Raw genomic sequence first — 18,661 nt, forward strand, 5'->3', positions numbered from 1 at the left:
TTTCTCTTCACTGCGCTTGGTGGCTTAGAGACAGCAACAGTTCAGATCTATGCAAATCCTTCCTCATTGATCAAAAACGCAATTATTCGAGAGGGCTGAAAACCAAATCTCACAACAGGACAGAGCTAGGGAATCCTCCTCCTGGATACAAATTAAAAGGTACACCCCCCCAAAAGCCTGAATTCTATAACACAAAGGTTTAAGGGGAAGGAAGAAGAAATGTCCCAGGATCCCTCCCCCACTTATAGTGCTGAGCCTCTAGTGGTGGCTGGAATTTCTGGGCATGCAAGGGTGCTAGTCTGGAGAGAGTACCTGCTGGCACAGCTGGGCCAGGGTCAGAGCATTAAATGTAGGCAGTGTAGAGGCACCTTGAGGAGAAGCTCAGAGCAGGCAGCCAAATCACAGCCAAGAGGCTCCATCTTGCCCCCCCTCCCTTCTTGATATTTTGGCCTCTGGGCACATCCAGCTTTGCAGATCAGCTCCATTCTGGTTCAATCTCATCAATAGGGCAAATAAGAAGCCTTCATAGGGCAGGAAAGCTGAAGCTCCAGTACCCCTCACCACAGACTGATCTGAGAGCCTTGCTGACTAAATTCCAAGAGCAAAGGCAGCAACAAACTACAAACAACAACTTTGGTAATAGGGCGGGAAGCCCAGCTCCTTTTTAGTTTCTGCTGTCAGCTGGGGAAGATCTCACTAACCTGATCAATCAGCAGTACAGAGAAGAAGCCCCTTCAGGATAGAACAGCCCAAACCCACAGATCCAGCACATAATGAGAGTAGCAAGACTAAAGGCAACTACAGGTGTGTGTGTGTGTGTGGGAATATGAGTAAACAGAAAAAGAAAAAAGAAATTACAATCAATGCCTTCTATCCAGGCAGTGAACAAAGAGCAAATGGAACAGAGGAGGATGAAGGAACACTAAGCAAAAAACACAGAAACTCTAGTAAATTGGACACAGGCTTTGGAGGAACTCAAAATATAATTCAAAAAACAATTAAAAGAGGCTGAACACAACTGGGAAAATGACTTAAAAAGCAAAATGAATCATCTGGAAACAGAAAATAGTGTCTTGAAAGTCAAAATTAATCAGCTTAAAAATGAGGCAAAGGAGATAAAAGATGACCTCCAAATAAAATATCAGAAGGAGAAGGATGACTGAAAACCCAGAGATGAAATTCAATCTTTAAAAACTAAAATCCAACAACTAGAAGCAAATGACTTTGGAGGGCAGCAAGAAACTATAAAACAAAATCAAAAGAATGAAAAAAATTGAGGAAAATATGAAACAACTGATCCACAAAATGGAAGTTCTAGAAAACAGGTCCAAGAGAGACAATTTAAGAGTAACTGGACTACTGGAAAATCATGACAAAAGAAAAAGTCTGGACATCATTCCACAGGAAATTGTGCAAGAAAACTGCCCTGACATTGTAGAGCAATGAGGAAAAATGGAGATTGAAAGAATCCACAGATCATCTCCTGTACTTAATCCTCAATTGACAATAAAATCAAGAATTTTATAGCCAAATTCAAGCACTACTAGACCAAGGAAAAATATTATAAGCTGCTAAAAAGTCATTCAGATACCATGGAACCATGGTTAGGATAACGCAGGATCTGGCTGCATCTACTCTGAAAGACCGAAAGGCATGGAATATGATATTCTGAAAAACAAGGGAACTAGGTCTACAACCAAGAATCAACTACCCAGCAAAATGGACTATATTCTTACAGGGGAAAGTATGGTCATTTCATAAAATAGGAGACTTCCAATCATTCATAAAGAAAAGAAAAGACTTTAAAAGAAAATGTGATGCCCAAACAGAAATCAAGAATCACCAAAAGGGGAAAAAAACAAAAAAAAAACCCAAAACAATTTTTAAGGGACCCAATAAATTAAAATGGTTTTTATAACTACAAGAAAAGAGGATATTGGTAACTCTGAAAAACTGTTATTATCACCTGAGTGGCTAGAAGAATTATACTTAGAGGGAACAGTGAAAAACTGTATATGAAGAAATGCCAAGACACATATATGCATATATATACATATATGCATAAATAAATACATATATAAAGCTGGAGGTAAAAAAGAGATTAATACTAAACGAAATGGGAAAAGAAACAAAATGGGATAAATTTATATGTCATTAAGTAGCTCATGGCAGGAGTGGTGGAGAACACCAATTCACTGGAAGTTTAAAGAGATTGGAGACAGGAAATACTGAATTCTTATGTGCACTGAAATTGACTCAGAGAGGGAAGAACAATCAGATACATTGGGGGAGTGAATTGATTAGCACCCTATAGAAAAGCAGATGGGTAATCAAAGAACTGGTGTGGAGTGAAGCAATACAAGTGAGGGAGAGCATGGAGGGTAGATTAAAAAACCCTTAAGAAAAATAAGAGGTGAATAAGAAAGGAGGGAAAGGGAAGCAAAATAAGGGTGGGAAATAGGAGGGGCTGATTAAAAACAAAACATTGGTATATAAGGAAAGAGTGAAAGAAGAAAGGACAGGACTAGGAGTGGAAATCAAACTGTTGGAAAATAAACAGCTGGTAATCACAACTCTGAATGTGAATGGAATGAACTCACCCATAAAACAGAAGCAAATGACAGAGTGTATTAGAAACCAAAATCTGACCATAATTTGTCTATATGAAACACACAAGAGGAATTCAGACACACACAGGGTAAACATAAGCAGATATAGCCAAATCTATTGGGCATCAACTGAGAAAAAGAAGGCAGGAGTCACAATCATGATATCTGACAAAGCCAAAGTAAAAAGAGATCTAGTTAAAAGAGATAGGGAAGGTAATTACATCCTGACCAAAGGCAGTATAGACAATGAGGAAATATCAGTACTCAACATGTATGCACCAAATGGCATAGCATCCAAATTTCTAAAGGAGAAACTAGTGGAGCTCAAGGATGAAATAGATAGTAAAACTATACAAGTGGGAGAACTAAACCTTCCTCTATCAGATCTAAATAAATCAAACCAAAAAAATAAATAAATAAGAAAGAGGTAAGAGGTATGAATTAAATCTTAGAATAAATTAGTTAGTAGATTTATGGAGAAAAATAAATAGGGACAAAAAGGAATACACCTTCTATTCAGGAGCACATGGTGCATTCACAAAGACTGACCATGTATTAGGGCATAAAAACATGGCAAACAAGTGCAAAAGAGCAGAAATAATAAATACAACCTTTTTAGAACACAATGCAATAAAAAATAATTAGTAAGGATGTATGGAGAGGCAAATCAAAAATTAATTGGAAAATAAAAAATATGATTCTTCAAAATCAGGTAAAGAACAAATAATAGAAAAAATTAATAATTTCAACAATGAGACATCCTTCCAAAATCTATAGGATGCATCCAAAGCAGTACTTAGGGGGAAATTTATATCCTTGAGTTCATATATTAACAAATTAGGGAGGGCAGAGGTCAATGAATTGGGCATTCAAATAAAAAAAAAAACTAGAAGGTGAACAAATTAAAAATCCTCAGATGAAAACTAAATTAGAGATCCTAAAAATTGAAGGAGAAATTAATACAAATGAAAGTCAAAGAATGATTGAATTAATTAATAAGACTAGAAGCTGGTACTTTGAAAAAACAAATAAAATAGACAAAATACTGGTCAATCTAATTTTAAAAAGGGAAGAAGAAAACTAAATTAACAGTATCAAAGATTCAAAGGGAGACCTCACCTCTAATGAAGAGGGAATTAAGGCAAACATTAAAAACTATTATGCCTAATTATATGGCAACAAACATGGCAATCTAGGTGATATGGATGAATAGTTACAGAAGAAATAGAATACCTAAATAACCCAAAATCAGAAAAAGAAATTGAACAAGCCATCAAAGAATACCCTAAGAAAAATCCCCAGGACCAGATGTATTCACAAATGAATTCTATCAAACATTCAAAGAACAACTAACCCCAATATTTTACAAACTATTTGACAGAATAAATAAAGGAGATCTATGAAATTCCTTTTATGACACAAATATAGTACTGATTCCAAAGCCAGGCAGGTAAAAAGCAGAGAATGAAAACTATAGACATATCTCCCTAATGAATACATATGAAAACCTTAAGTAGAATACTAGCAAAAAGCCTCCAGCAAGTGATGAAAAAGGGTATTGATCATGATCAGTTGGGATTTATACCAGGAATGCAAGGGTGGTTAAATATTAGGAAAACCATCCACATAATCGACCATATCAACAAGAAAACCAACAGAAATCATATGATTATCTCAATAGATAAAGAAAAAGCCTTTGACAAAATATAACACTCATTCGTATTAAAAATTCTAGAAAATATAGGAGTAGAAGGGCCTTTCCTAAAAATAACAAACAGTATATATTTAAAACCATCAGCAAGTATCATCTGAAATGGGGATAAATTAGAAGCCTTCCCAATACGATCAGGAGTGAAACAAGGATGTCCATTATCATCTCTATTGTTTAACATTGCACTAAAAACACTAGCAGTAGCAATCAGAGAAGAAAAAAGAATTGAAGGCATTAATATAGGCAGTGTGGAGACTAAACTATCACTCTTTGCAGATGATATGATGGTCTATTTAATGAATCCTAAAGAATCAACTAAAAAATAGTAGAAATAATCAACAATGTTAGCAAAGTTTCAGGATACAAAATGGACCCACATAAGTCATCAGCATTTCCAAAGCATCTCAGCAGCAAGAATTAGAAAGAGAATATGACATTTAAAATCACCTTAGACAATATAAAATACTTAGGAATCTATTGGCCTAGGAAAACACAGGAACTATATGAACACAACTACAAAACACTTTCTACACAATTAAAATTATTTCTAAATAATTGGAAAAAACATTAATTGCTTATGGGTAGGATGAACTAACATAATAAAAATTAGCATCCTACCCAAACTTATTCACTTATTTAGTGCCATACCCATTGAAGTACCAAAAAACATTTTTATTAAAGTAGAAAAAAAAACATAACAAAGTTCATTTGGAAGAACAAAAGATCAAGGATATCCAGGGAAATAATGAAAAAAAAAATGTGAAGGAAAGTGGCCTAGCAGTAACAGATTTCAAATTATACTATAAAGTAGTGGTCATCAAAACAATTTGGTACTGGCTAAGAGACAGAAAGGAGGATCAGTGGAATAGACTAGTGGTAAGTGAACTCAGCAAGATAGTCTATGATAAACTCAAAGACCCCAGCTTTTGGAACAAAAATCCACTATTTGATAAAAACTGCTGGGAAAATTAGAAGACAGTATGGGAGAGATTGGGTTTGGATCAATATCTCACACCCCACACCAAGATAAACTCAGAATGGGTGAATGACTTGAATATAAAGAAAGAAACTATAAGTAAATTAGGTGAACACAGAATAATACACATGTCAGATATTTGGGAAAGGAAAGACCAAGCAAGAGCTAGAAAAAAATACAAAATGTAAAATAAATAATTTTGATTAGGAATATACTAAAAAAAAACATGAAATCTCATTCCAAATCAAAATCTCTGACTCTATATTTGAACTTCAAAAATGTATTAAAATATGTGGCTTCCCAAACTTTCTGAGGCTATGATCAATATCCACAATTAGATAATTATTTTTTAATCTTAACCTTAACATTTTCTCCCTCTGGCATAACAACAACAATAATAAGATCTAGTTACATGAAAGAAAATATGGCAAAGCAGTTAGAATACTGAGACTGGGACATGGAAGACTAGAGATAAAACTCAGTCTCAGCTCCTGACTAGTTTTGTGACTCTCAAGAAGTCTTTAATTCCTTTGAGGATCTTGAATACCAACCTAAATGGTAGCTTGCTGCCCTGCCCATGGTTTGGGAAGAGGGTTCAGCTATACTTTGTTTTACTCATAGCTCAACTCTTTGAGCTTCATCTTTTCCTTCTTGTCAACAGTTTTTGCACCATAGAAATATCTTCATGCAAAAGTCCTCATGGACTGATTGGTGACTTCTTCCCAGATTACTCTTTCAGGAGGGGTCTTGATCAGCTTCACTTCACTCATAGCTCAACTCTCCAGACCACTTTTGCTCCTTCACCTTCTCCTCTTCATCTCCCTTACCCATTCACCTTGATTTTCAGCTTTCCTTTATGATTTATGTATTGCCTTCCGCCACTAAAATATAAACTTGTGCATAGATATTGTCTCCTTGGCAGTTAGTACTGTCCCTGACATAGAGTAAGTGCTTAATAAAGGCTCTGTCTATCTATATATCTACCTATGTATGTATGTGTGTATATATTCATGTATGTATATATGTGTTCCATTACCTTTTTGAGCCTTGGTTTTCTCATTGGTAAAATGAGCACAATAATAGCTCAAATTCCTAGAGTTATTGTGAGGAGAAAAATAGCATAATATTCATAAGAAGTTTTGTTAATATGAGATATCTCTAAAAAAAGCTTTAAAGTGTTCTTTAAGTGACAGCTGTTAATACTAGCTAATATTTACAAAGCATTTTAATATTTACCAATGATATATATTTTATTTTATTTGACATTTTGCTTTTCAGATGCTTGTGAATAAAGTAGGAATTTGTCTATGACTAAACCTCTATGGCTTTGCTAATAAAGTGAGGATGACTTCCCTGCTTAATTAATTAATTAATTAAATTTAATTATTAATTCATTAAAAATTAATGAAGCAATAACTTCTCTTCACTCCATAAAGTAGTACTTATATATAACTACTTTTTTAAATTTTGAAAAGCATTATAAACATATTATCTCATTTGAGCCTCATGACTCTAGTAGGTGGGTGCTATTATTATTTCCATTTTGCATATGAGGAAACTAAGATACAAAGAGGTTAAGTAAATTTATCCATGGATACTAATTGGGTAACTAAGTGCTGAGGCTGGATTTGAATTCAAGACTTCCTGATGCAAACTCCAGCACTATCCACTATGTCACCTAACTGCTTATTGTGATGCCATTTATTAATTAGTGTGAACTAAGCAAAAGAACGCTTGCTTCTATGATTTTATGCATCATATTGTTATAGATATCTTACAGTGACTATTTTGACTAAGATTTAAACATCAATTGTTGCTTTTTAACTATCATTCATGTAGACATAATCTAAGTGCATGGATTTCATGTTTAATGTCTTTCATTGTCAAGTGAAATGTTCCCGAAAACAAATCCCATCTTTTTTCCTGCTGCAGTTCAAGGTTACAAATTGTTATGCAGGTACACGTTTTCAAATAGACAGATTAATTCTAAATCTTGTTCCTCTCAGGTATGAGAGAAGTTTTATATCTATCATAGATATTTTTTGTAAGAAACTTTAGTAAAGGCCTGACAATTTTTCTCTCCATTTAAAATGTTAGGCCAATGTATGTATGTGTGTGTATGAACATACATATATGCACACATATATACATGCACATTTGTAGTGTGTAAAAATATGCACTCATATATATGTAAAAAACTCAGCAGTAGCAAAACTTATACATTTTACTTTTACTCTATTTGCTAGCCTCCTGTGAAAAATAAAGAAGCTCTCATCTGCCCTCTAATTTTCTGTTGATTTCTGGAAATATAGGTAAAGTACACTACTCTAGAAAATTTAGAGTAAAAAATAATCCACAGTGTTGAGGTCTTATTTGAATTAAATCACTCATTTAAGTTCCTAGAACTTCATTTCACATCTCACTCAGGAAGGTGACTGTATACACAGATAGTGTTCAAATTAAGATATGAAAAAGAATTTTTGATACATTAGAAAGGTCACTTGCCCTGGAGTCAGAGGACCTGAATTCATTCCTGCCTCCATCACTATCTTGGACAAGTCACTTAAATTTCTGGATCTGAGTTTCTGCATCTGAAAAATGAAGGTCTTTGGATTAACTGGCTCCTGACATCTCTTTAAGCCCTAGATCTCTGATATGATGAATTGGAATATAATGTCCCTGGCCATCATGGTTTTATAATATGCCATTAATGCAGCAGATCTCAAGGATCCTTTCTTCCTCAAAGACTTAACAGGAGCCAACACACCTTAATATCATCCCCGTGGGGCTTGAATGTTATATGATTGAATAGGAATTGAGGGGAGGGAGTAAAATGATCAAAGTACTTGAATTGTCAACCCTTGAGGTATTAAATTGGTGTATTGCCTAGGGCTCTAAGACTGTCAATTCCTGGATTGCCATGTAGGACTCAGAGGCAGGAAAAGAAAAAAAAATGCTAGACCTTAAAAGTATTTGCTCCTGTAGAAGGAATGAATTTAAATAACACTGTGTCATCTTCTTCTCTAATAAGTATAGGTATGACTCAGAATGACAGAAATATCAGGTGGGATAAAAGCATTACTGCTGTACAATAACCCACAGTAATCACTCTACCTTCCAGTTCCATTTACAATATTGTAAAAAGTTATCACTCTTCATTATGTTTCCTATTAAAATCTATATGTATGTATGTATGTATATATGTATATACGTATCTATCTATCTATCTTTCTTTTTTCTTTCTATCTTTCTACTTATCTGTCTTTCTATTTATCCATCTATCTATCATCTCTATCTATCTATCTATCTATCTATCTATCTATCTATCTATTTATCTATCTATCTATCCATCCATATCTATCTATCTATCTATCTGTCTATCTATCTATCTATCTATCTATCTATCTGTCTGTCTGTCTATCTATCTATCTATCTATCTATCTATCTATCTATCTATCTATCTATCTATCATCTACCTGTCTGTCCATCTGTCTGTCCATCTGTCTGTCCATCTATCTATCTATCTATCTATCTATCTATCTATCTATCTATCTATCTATCTATCTGTCTATACATCCTTCCATCTGTCTGTCTATCTATCTATCTATCTATCTATCTATCTATCTATCTATCTATCTATCATCTACCTGTCCATCTGTCTGTCTATCTATCTATCTATCTATCTATCTATCTATCTATCTATCTATCCATCTCTCTCTCTCTCTCTATCTATCTATCTATCTATCTATCTATCTATCTATCTATCTATCTATCTTTTCTAACCTTATCTCCTCCCTTAAAAGCCTGGGCTGAATAATTCATATTCTTAGCTATGTAATTCAAAGATCTTGAATTAACAAAATAATTCACAAACATTCAAAAGAGAGCCATGGGAATGTTGCTAAGCTTAGATCACCACTAGACTGAAATGGGCAATCATTAATCACTACCACCACCACCATAATCATTTTCATAATCACCCTACTCTCCATTCCCAGTCTTTACTTACTCCAAACTATTGTACGCAGTATTGCCAACCTAACTAAATGTACCAAACCTCTAGGGGTAGGGAAAATAATGAATAAATGAAAACAATAAAAACAAAACCCTTTAATGATTTCTCCTTAGCAGTGGAATAATGATATTTGACAAGCATCATTAAATGGAAATGTATTTTTTTAAACATAAACTTCTGTCTAGTCATTTTTCCTTCATTTTATACTTATACAGTTGATTTTCTGGATGCAAGTGAAGAGCTTTATGTTTGTCCCTAATTTCATCTTGTTTCAGCACACTGTGTTAGCCTTTTGAGGTCTGTTTGAATTTTAATCTTACCATCTAGCTCTTTCCCATATTTGCCTTGTACTTTAAGCTTGTATTTAAAGGACCTTTTAGGACTCATCCTAATCTCAACGGATAATATAGTAGGAAGAATGCTGGATTTGGAATCAGAGGTATAGATCTGAATCCTGACTTGAATGCTTTTCTTCCTATGTAAATTTAAACAAGTCAGTTGATATATTTTGATATTGTTTTCTTTATTTGTGAAATGAAGATTAGACGAACTTTAAAGTCCCTTCTAGATACTAATCCCTTCTAAATAAATCACTAAATATCATGATCCCATTTTCATACCTATATCTGCTTTTTATTCCCCCATACCAGGCAAACTGAACTAGTTGTTTTCCTTTGAACATCAGGGAAAGAGGAAAATCTCTTAAGGTTTTTCCCTCTTTTTACCTTTTCTCATACACAGAATGTTCATTCCTGCCCCAATCTTTGCCCCAAATCATAACAAAATAATCTGCCCTCTTACCCTTCAATACTCAGGTGAAATGCTATCTTCTCTGTGAAATGTACTCTAATTTCCTTGTCAGAAGTGAATTCTCATAGTCCTTGGATTATAGCTGTCTTCAAATATAAAGGTAGAATAATGCAGAGATTAGCCTGCTATACTTTGATGTAGAGGACCAGGCTCCAACTCCTGGCTTTGCTAATTACTATATGCATGACTTTATGTATCACCTCTTTTTCTTGTCAGTCCATTTCAGTTGTGTTCAACTCAACTCTTCATGATCTCATTTGGGATTTTCTTTGCAAAAATATGGAGTGCTTTGCCTTTTCCTTCTCCAGCTCATTTTATAGATGAAGAAACTGAGGGAAACAAAGACTTGCCCAAGGTCATGCAGCTAGTATCTGAGGCTAGATTTGAATTCAGGAAGATGAGTCTACCTGACTCTATACCTAACACTATCTTCTAGGCAACCTAGGTGCCCATGGAACTATTTAAGAATTTAAGCTGGATAAGGAAGTTTCCAAGTAACTAACTGGTTCCTTATATTCATGAACTCACTGATCTACATATAACCTCTCACTATACCCACTAGGTGCCCTACTTAGTTCTCTAGGTCTCAGGTAAATCAACCATTAAAGTGGAGTTGGAATAGATAATTCCCAAAATCCCTTCAAATTTTAAATCTATAATTATGTACTCTTATGATAGACTGGTGTTGCTCTCTCACTTTTTTTTTAGGTCACTTTACCTTCACAGACTGACCTGCCAGAGTTTTTTATCTCCTCCTACAAGTGGCCTGGATGGACTCATGACCCATTAGATCAAAAAAATTGTGCTGCATCCTGGGCATTTTCCACTGCAAGTAATATTGTTATTCTAATTCTCTTCTTTGTAATGTCTCATTTCCCTTAGATTATGAGTGCTAGGTGAGATCTTGTCCAATCTCATTTTATAGATGGTGAAACTAGGACTTAGAGAGGTAATGGACTTTACTAGTAGCAGATTTTGGACATAAACTTAGCTCCCTTGATTCTTGGTCCAGGGTTCTCCTTATTAAAAAACTCTAGAGTCAAGGCCAATGTTGAATAGATTCCAGTGTGAAAGAGAAAATACAAAATTTGACAAGTCCATATTTAGCTGGACGTTGTTATTTCTCTACAATTCAAAATAGCTCAAGAGTCATATATTCAGTAGACAAGCAATTCCAGCACTTCAGAAGAGGAGTGTTGTTCAGTCAGTCTCACTCTTCCTGACCTCCTTTGCCAATTTTGTTTCCATTTACTTTTTAGCTATTTCCAAACATTTAAGCCACCCTCAAAGTCTGAGCTTTGTTACAATTGAATATAACCAAAGAATGGACCCAGAAGCTCTGAAGCTAATCTTATGGTCATAGATTTAGAGCTAGAAAGGAACTTATAAGTCAAGATTAGCCCAAAAGAGAGATTTGGACATTGGTGATATTATTGTAATCAGTCACTCTCAAGGAGATTGCTTTGGGAACAACACCTTCACACTGTCCTTGATGTGTCCACGACTTCCTAGTACTAATTGTTGTCTTAGGTTCTATCCCATTCCCTACCTTCGTTTCTCTCTCTCTCTCTCTCTCTCTCTCTCTCTCTCTCTCTCTCTCTCTCTCTCTCTCTCTCTCTCTCTCTCACATCACACTTAGCTGTCTGATATTCTATTCCCCTCTCTTCTTTTTCATGATAGATGAACATCTTTACTTAAAGGAACTGATTTGTGTGAATATATTAGGTGCCTAATATGTTAAAGTTCTGCATTGCATCATGGCTGGTGCCAAACATAATTTTGTTGATATTGATAATTCCCCAATGTGGGAATGCCCTCTTTCAGGGCATGTCTTTACAATATAACAATTATAGAGTACTGAGAAATTAAATGAATTAACCAGATTCACAAAGCTATTAAGTGTCACAGTTGGGATTTGAGCACAAATTCTCCCAGCTATAAGACTACTTTGCTATAATATACTGTTTTAACATTACATTGTACCATAATATAATAATATATTATACAATATACATATGTTATATTGTCATTATATTTATAGCTAACTCTTAAAAAGTGCTAACACATATATTATTTCAAGGTTTACCCTCTGCATATTTTAACACATTTGATTCTCATAACCCAGTAGATTTTGTATTATCTTAATTTTATTTATTTTTTATAGGCAATGGGGGTTAAGTGACTTGCCCAAGGTCACACAGCTGGGAAGTGTCTGAGGTCAGATTTGAAAGTAGGACCTCCCATCTCTAGGCCTGACTCTTAATTCACTGAGATACCCAGCTGTCCCCTATTATCTTCATTTTAAGGTGACTTGAACAGGGTCATACAGCTAATAAGTGTCTGAAGCAGGATTTGAAGTTGTTTCAGACATATCAAATCCCTTCTGTTTATTTCATTCCATCTATTTGGTTAATAAATCATAATTATTATACATAATCATGATGAGGACTATTAACAATATTAATAATTTATGATTTATTTGGTAAGTCAATAATATATAATGTTTATTATTTGCTGGACTATACATAAAAAACTACAACATTCTTCCCCTTAAGGAGCTTACCATTTCATGGGGGAAGAAAATGGACAAAAATTGTTGAGTGAGTGAAGGTAACTGACATGGGGCCATAGTGAAGAAGTCAAAGAAATCACAAAGGAGTGAAGCTAGATGGGAAATTAAGGAATCTCTGAGATCCCTCCTTAAATGGAAATTTCAGAGTTCATGATTTCATTGCTACTACTACTACTACTACTACTACTACTACTACTACTACTACTACTACTACTACTACTACTACTACTACTACTCTACTACTACTACTACTATTACTACTACTACTACTGCAACTACTACTACTACTGCTACTACTACTGCTACTGCCCCTGCAACTGCCACTACCACTGCCACTACCACAGCTATTAAAATGCACATTCATTTAATCATTCAAAAACCATTTATTTAGTATCAAGTATATTTCAGATAGTATACGAAAATATTGTAGAACTACATCTAAAGATACTAATATATCTAGATATTAAGACAAGTAAGATAGTCCCTGCCTTCAAAAAATATAAATTATCTCAGGGGCAAACCTGTACACATAAATGCAAATACAATATAATGGGTGTGTGTGTGTACATGTGAAAGAGGAATATGTTTTTTGTGTCAGGATATGCTTTATATTTGCTTTATATTTGAGGTGATATTTGAACTAAGCCTTCAAGGAACCTAGAGTAGAAATGTAGTGATTGAAATTTCAGATAATAGGTGTAGGAAATATTTGGGGTAGTCAAGTCATTTTGGTGCCTCCTCTTTTGTGACACATTGGTAGTTCCCTGCTCTGTCATAGAGAAAATTGGTCCAAAATGTAAGCTCTCATTGACTCTTTCCCAAGGAGAAAAAAATCAGAGGGAAGATTTTTTACCCTTTGCTTTGATCAAAAGATTGTACTCTTATGACTTGATAAAGAAACGTTAATCTTTTAGCCATATTTGTAATTTTTGTGATATCAGGCTTAATAAGAATACAGTTTTTAATAGAGATTTAGATAATTAAGTAAAGCAATTACAGTTAAAATAAGTTAGAAAAATGATTGAGGAAAATGGAAAGATGAAGGATAAAAGAGGGGTTTTCAGAACAGACAATATTAAAAATGCCTAGTTAAAAAGGCAAACCAAATTCAGTCTGAATGGCAGAAACTGAGTGGTGAAAGTCTTTACAGCAATGAACAAGCAGCATAGGGCAAACTTTTAGACAGTGCCCAATAAACAGATATAACAAGCAAATATGCCCCATGGGTAAAGCCCAATAAAGCTTTTATAACCAGGAGAGGAAAACAACTTTAAATGAATTGAGTCATTCTTCTCCACTTTGATCTTTTTTTTTTCCTAAATATTACAAGTAAATTTGAGCTAAGTACTCCCTGAGATTCAGAAATATCTGGCTAAGTGATGCAGTATGTTATACAGAATTATGCTTTTGGGGTGAAGTAAAACAAAAACCATAGAAAACATGGATACTTCAACTGCATTTCATTGAAAAGTATTGAATTTTAGATAAAAAGAAAAGGTAACCTTAAATCATAAAACACATTTTTGTTGATTTTGACTTTTACTGAACCTTCCCAAGGTTCTTATACTTTCAAGGCAATGAGGTACTTCAAATTTTGATTTTAAAATGAATGGGGAGTTACAAGAGTAAAGGATAATGGTGGTACTTTGTATGCTATTTTATACCTATGGGACCTCAGACAAATAACAGTGGAGAGAATTGAGGAGTTTATAACAACCATGCTTAGATATAAATTAAAAAATATAGAGAAATTGTTCTAATCTGAACATTTTGAGAAGACAGACTTCAGAGTCTATAGCTCTAAACCTCTAATAATAAATCAAAAGGAAGTCCTTGTCATACATCAAAAAAATCATTTAAAAATGGTCCTTATCTTAATTTTTATTATACTTACATCTTTTTGTCTTTTCTTCACCTTAGTCATTTGTGATATATTCATAGGATCATAGATTGAGAGCCAGAACCCTTCACTTAACAGATGAGGAGGGGAAGTTAAGTGGTATAGTGGACAGAGCGCTAGTCCTGGAGTCCAGAGGAACTGGGTTCAAATTTGACCGCAGACCCTTCCTAGCTCTGTGACTCTGGACAAGTTACTTAACCCCTTTCACCTATCCCTTGCCCTTCTGTCTTAGAGTTGTTCATAAGACAGAAAGTAGGAGGGTTTTTTTTAAATAGATGTAGAACTGAGTTTCAGGGTAAGTGACCTACCCAAGTTACACAGTGTTAGAGACAAGATTTGAACTCAGGCGTTCCTAGTTCCAAGTCTAGCACTCAATATAGTATGTCACAATGCTTCCAGCCACCCTCCCTGCCCCCAAATCCTCATCCACTGAATTTACTCCTTTAACAAAGAAAAAAAACAGTTCAGGAGTACTCATTGACATATCCACTGTGCTTTGCATCATCACTAATATTTTGTATCTATAAGACTCCACCTCTCTACTGAGATGAGGGAAGTCTGCATCATTATCAGTCCCCTAGGACCGACATTTAATATGACTTCTGATGCTGTTCAGTGTTAATTTATATCATCATGGACTTGGATATTTCCCCCCATTCTGATCATTTCACTCTATTCAGTTTATGTGCCTGTTGCATGTTTCTCTGAATTCCTTCCATTAACAGTTTGTTCAAGAATAATAATTTTCCACTGTTTACATAATAGATTACTTTACCATTCCTCCATCCATTGGAGCTCATTGTGTTTCCAGGTTTGTGCTACCATAAAGTATGCTGCTATGAACACTTTTGTATATATGAGGACTTTGTGCTTTTGATTCCTTTCCTGTCAACTTGCAGTTGAATTATTATAGATAGGAAAGACTTATGAATTTCAGATATATTTCTGTAGATGCCTAATTGGGGCATCTGATATTTATAAGTCTTTACTATGTATAGCAATGTGGTTTGGTATTATCTGTCAGCAGGAAAAGAAAGGGAAATAATGGATTAATACAGTCTTTTAGGCTTCTTATATGCATTTTAGTGACCAGATAATCTCTGGGTCTGCAGATAGCAATAGAAGATGATGGGTTTTATATGCATCATAAGAAAACTAACATATTAGTAAGAGATGATAAATAACCACAGACGGTCCTTGAAGAATCCTGTGGAATATCTTTTCTTGGTAGCCTTTAATACTCTCTGGGGTTAATAAACATTAGTCTGGGTTACTTTGGGTATAGTTATTCCTAATTGAAGGGAATTGATATAATGCACTTTAAGAATAGGTGAGAGATATAATTAGTAATGGCTTATACATGTGATTCAAAATGTCATATTTTAACATGGATTGATTCTTTTCTCCAAACAGGTGTGGCAGCTGATCGAATAGCAATTCAGTCCAAGGGTCGCTACACAGACAATCTCTCCCCTCAGAATTTGATCTCCTGCTGTGTCAAGAATCGCCATGGATGCAAAGGAGGGAGCATTGATAGAGCTTGGTGGTACCTGAGAAAACGTGGGTAAATAGCAGCCCAAAATGTATTTTCAGGCTTCTTATGGAAACTATTCAGAGGGAGAAGGAACAATCAAATGTTGAAAAATGTATTTGATTATTGGATATGAATCTACAAAGATAGGGGCCTTATTTAAACTCTATATCGACTTCAATGCTAAGAGCAATGGTCTGCTTGTCCCAGAAGTTTAATCGCTGGAATTTACATAGCATTTTACTATTTGCAAAGCACTTTGAGTATATTGTCACATTTGATGCTCACAGCAGCACTATGAGGTGGCTACGGGAGGCTTCTCTCCACTTTTCTGATGGGAAAAAAAAAAAACCACCAAAGAGGAGAGGTTGGATGATTTACGTATAGTCATACTAATAGAACAACATTTAATCCCTGTTCTGTCCTAACTCTGAGGCTAGGGTATTTTTGACTACACTATAGAAAGAGAACATGGTAGTGTTTATTGAATTTAACTGAATTGAATTAACATGATGAATGACTTACTATATGAAATTGCTTGCTTTCTTTTGATACCTATCAACATTTTACTGTAGCCTACCATCTGAAGAATGCATGCATTCCTAGTCCAAGTCATGGAAATTCTTTTTCTTAATACCAAAAGAAAGATTTTGAAGTAGCCTCAACACTTTTGAGGAATGTTAAGTGTTATTTATTTTTTAAAAGGAAAATGCCAAAAACCCCTGACCAGATTCATTTAAGTATTTGGTAAGTTTTAAGAAGAACTAACTAAATTCCATTTGGACACTCCTTAAAAATACTTGCTTTTTAAAAAATTATAATCTATAGATATTGACTGTGTTATTTTATTATTACGTATAATGATATAATATAACAAGATTATAATACTAAACTTCTGTAGACTCAGAAAATAAAAACCAATCTATTAGTTAATCAAAAAAACATTTATTGAGAAGGCAAAGTGGCTAAGTGGATTGAGAACCAGGCCTAGAGACTGGAGGTCCCAAGTTCAAATCTGTCCTCAAATATTTCTTAGTTGTGTGATTCTGGTCAAGTCACTTAATCCCAGTTGCTTAACCCTTACTGCTCTTCTGCCTTGGAGCAGATATTTAGTATTGATTCAAAGATGGAAGGTAAGGTTTATAAAAATTATTATACACTTAGTAGCTGCAGGTACTTTGCTAAGACAAAAATAAAATAGTCTTTGCATTAAGTGAGCTTATATTCTGTTGGGGAAGATAACATGTATTTATATAAGCATCCATAGAAAATAGACACAAGGTATATTAAGGAAGAAGCGTCATAGAATTTTCCAAGTTTAAGAAAGTTTTTGTTTTAAGAGAAGTGTTTGAGCTAAGTCTAAGGCTCAGATGATAAGGGAGAACAAGGCAAGGGCAAAAGCAAAGAGGGAAACTGAGGATGGATTGCAATGTGTGAGGAACCCCAAGAAATCCAACTGATAGATACCCAATGAGCAAATTACTTTTTCTTAAATTGAAAAGGGAGAAAGTGAGGGGGGGGGGAAGAGGAAGAAGGAGTTGAACAAAATTCAACACTGAGTTCATAAAGTCTCACAGGATTTGTTCAGTTATATACCTCCATAATCGCCGATCCTGGCAAAGAGGTTCATTGTCATATTTTTTTCTTTGTCATTGATTTTGGTCCTTATAAATCATTCAGTTTTTATTTCTCTTATTTTACTTTTGATTTACATTGCTATAATAATTAGGCATATTTATTTCCTGGGTTTGCTTACTAAAGTAGAAAGGTATATGGTAATCTTTGTATATGCAATTACAGCTGAATAAAGTATTATAATGAGAGGGAAGATCAAACTATCAATCAGAGAGGGTCCTGTTTACATTAAAGTCTATTTTTGTTAATAAAATTTTGAAGGACATATTTTGTATCCATTGTCTTAATGTTATAAGCACTTTGGCCTTTAAGGCATTTTTATTAGTGTGTGATGGGATAGAATTTGTATTAAAACATATACTCATTTACTGAAATAAGAGGTAGCTAGACTATATTGGATATAGCCCTGGGCATGGAATCAGTAGGACCTGGGGCCAAATCCACAATTACTAAATTTGTGACTTTAGAAAAGTAATATAACTTTTCTTTGACTCAGATTCCTCAGTTATAAAGTGTGGATAAAATATCCCCAACTTCCTAAGCTTGCTAAAAACATTAAATGAGAGATTGCATGTATCAATCGCTTCCTACACCTTAAGGTAGTGTATGAATGCTAGCTATTATTTAATGGATCTGTAATGTTATCAATGTGTTACCTCTGTAAATGCAGATTGAAATGCATCTAAGTCTTCCTATGTGACTATTGTGGCCATGGGGCCACCCATATGTTTCCCACAAGGTTCCATGAAATAGCAGATGAAGGATTGAAAACTATATCAGATTTCCTACTTTTATCACAAAATATCTTATTATAAGATCTGATTGCTTCTTAATTAAGATTTTTATTTATCTTTCTGGGCAGAGAAGGAAGAGAAATTGGAAGTCAGGGAAAGAAGGAAGTT

The 18,661-nt window shown here is 34.4% G+C and overlaps 1 protein-coding gene across 3 annotated transcripts in view; it reads left to right on the forward strand.

Annotated features, from left to right (window-relative positions):
* The window catches only part of TINAG (tubulointerstitial nephritis antigen), a 218,157-nt gene that overhangs the window by 59,695 nt on the left and 139,801 nt on the right, over positions 1-18,661 (forward strand). For all 3 annotated transcript variants that reach the window (XM_001364593.5, XM_007484121.3, XM_007484122.2), the window contains exons 5-6: positions 10,830-10,953; positions 16,007-16,157. In XM_001364593.5, coding sequence (XP_001364630.2) covers positions 10,830-10,953; positions 16,007-16,157 — 275 coding nt within the window. The remainder of the gene's footprint in view (positions 1-10,829; positions 10,954-16,006; positions 16,158-18,661) is intronic.

Source organism: Monodelphis domestica, chromosome 2 (assembly GCF_027887165.1).
Source record: "Monodelphis domestica isolate mMonDom1 chromosome 2, mMonDom1.pri, whole genome shotgun sequence".
Lineage (NCBI taxonomy): Eukaryota > Metazoa > Chordata > Mammalia > Didelphimorphia > Didelphidae > Monodelphis > Monodelphis domestica.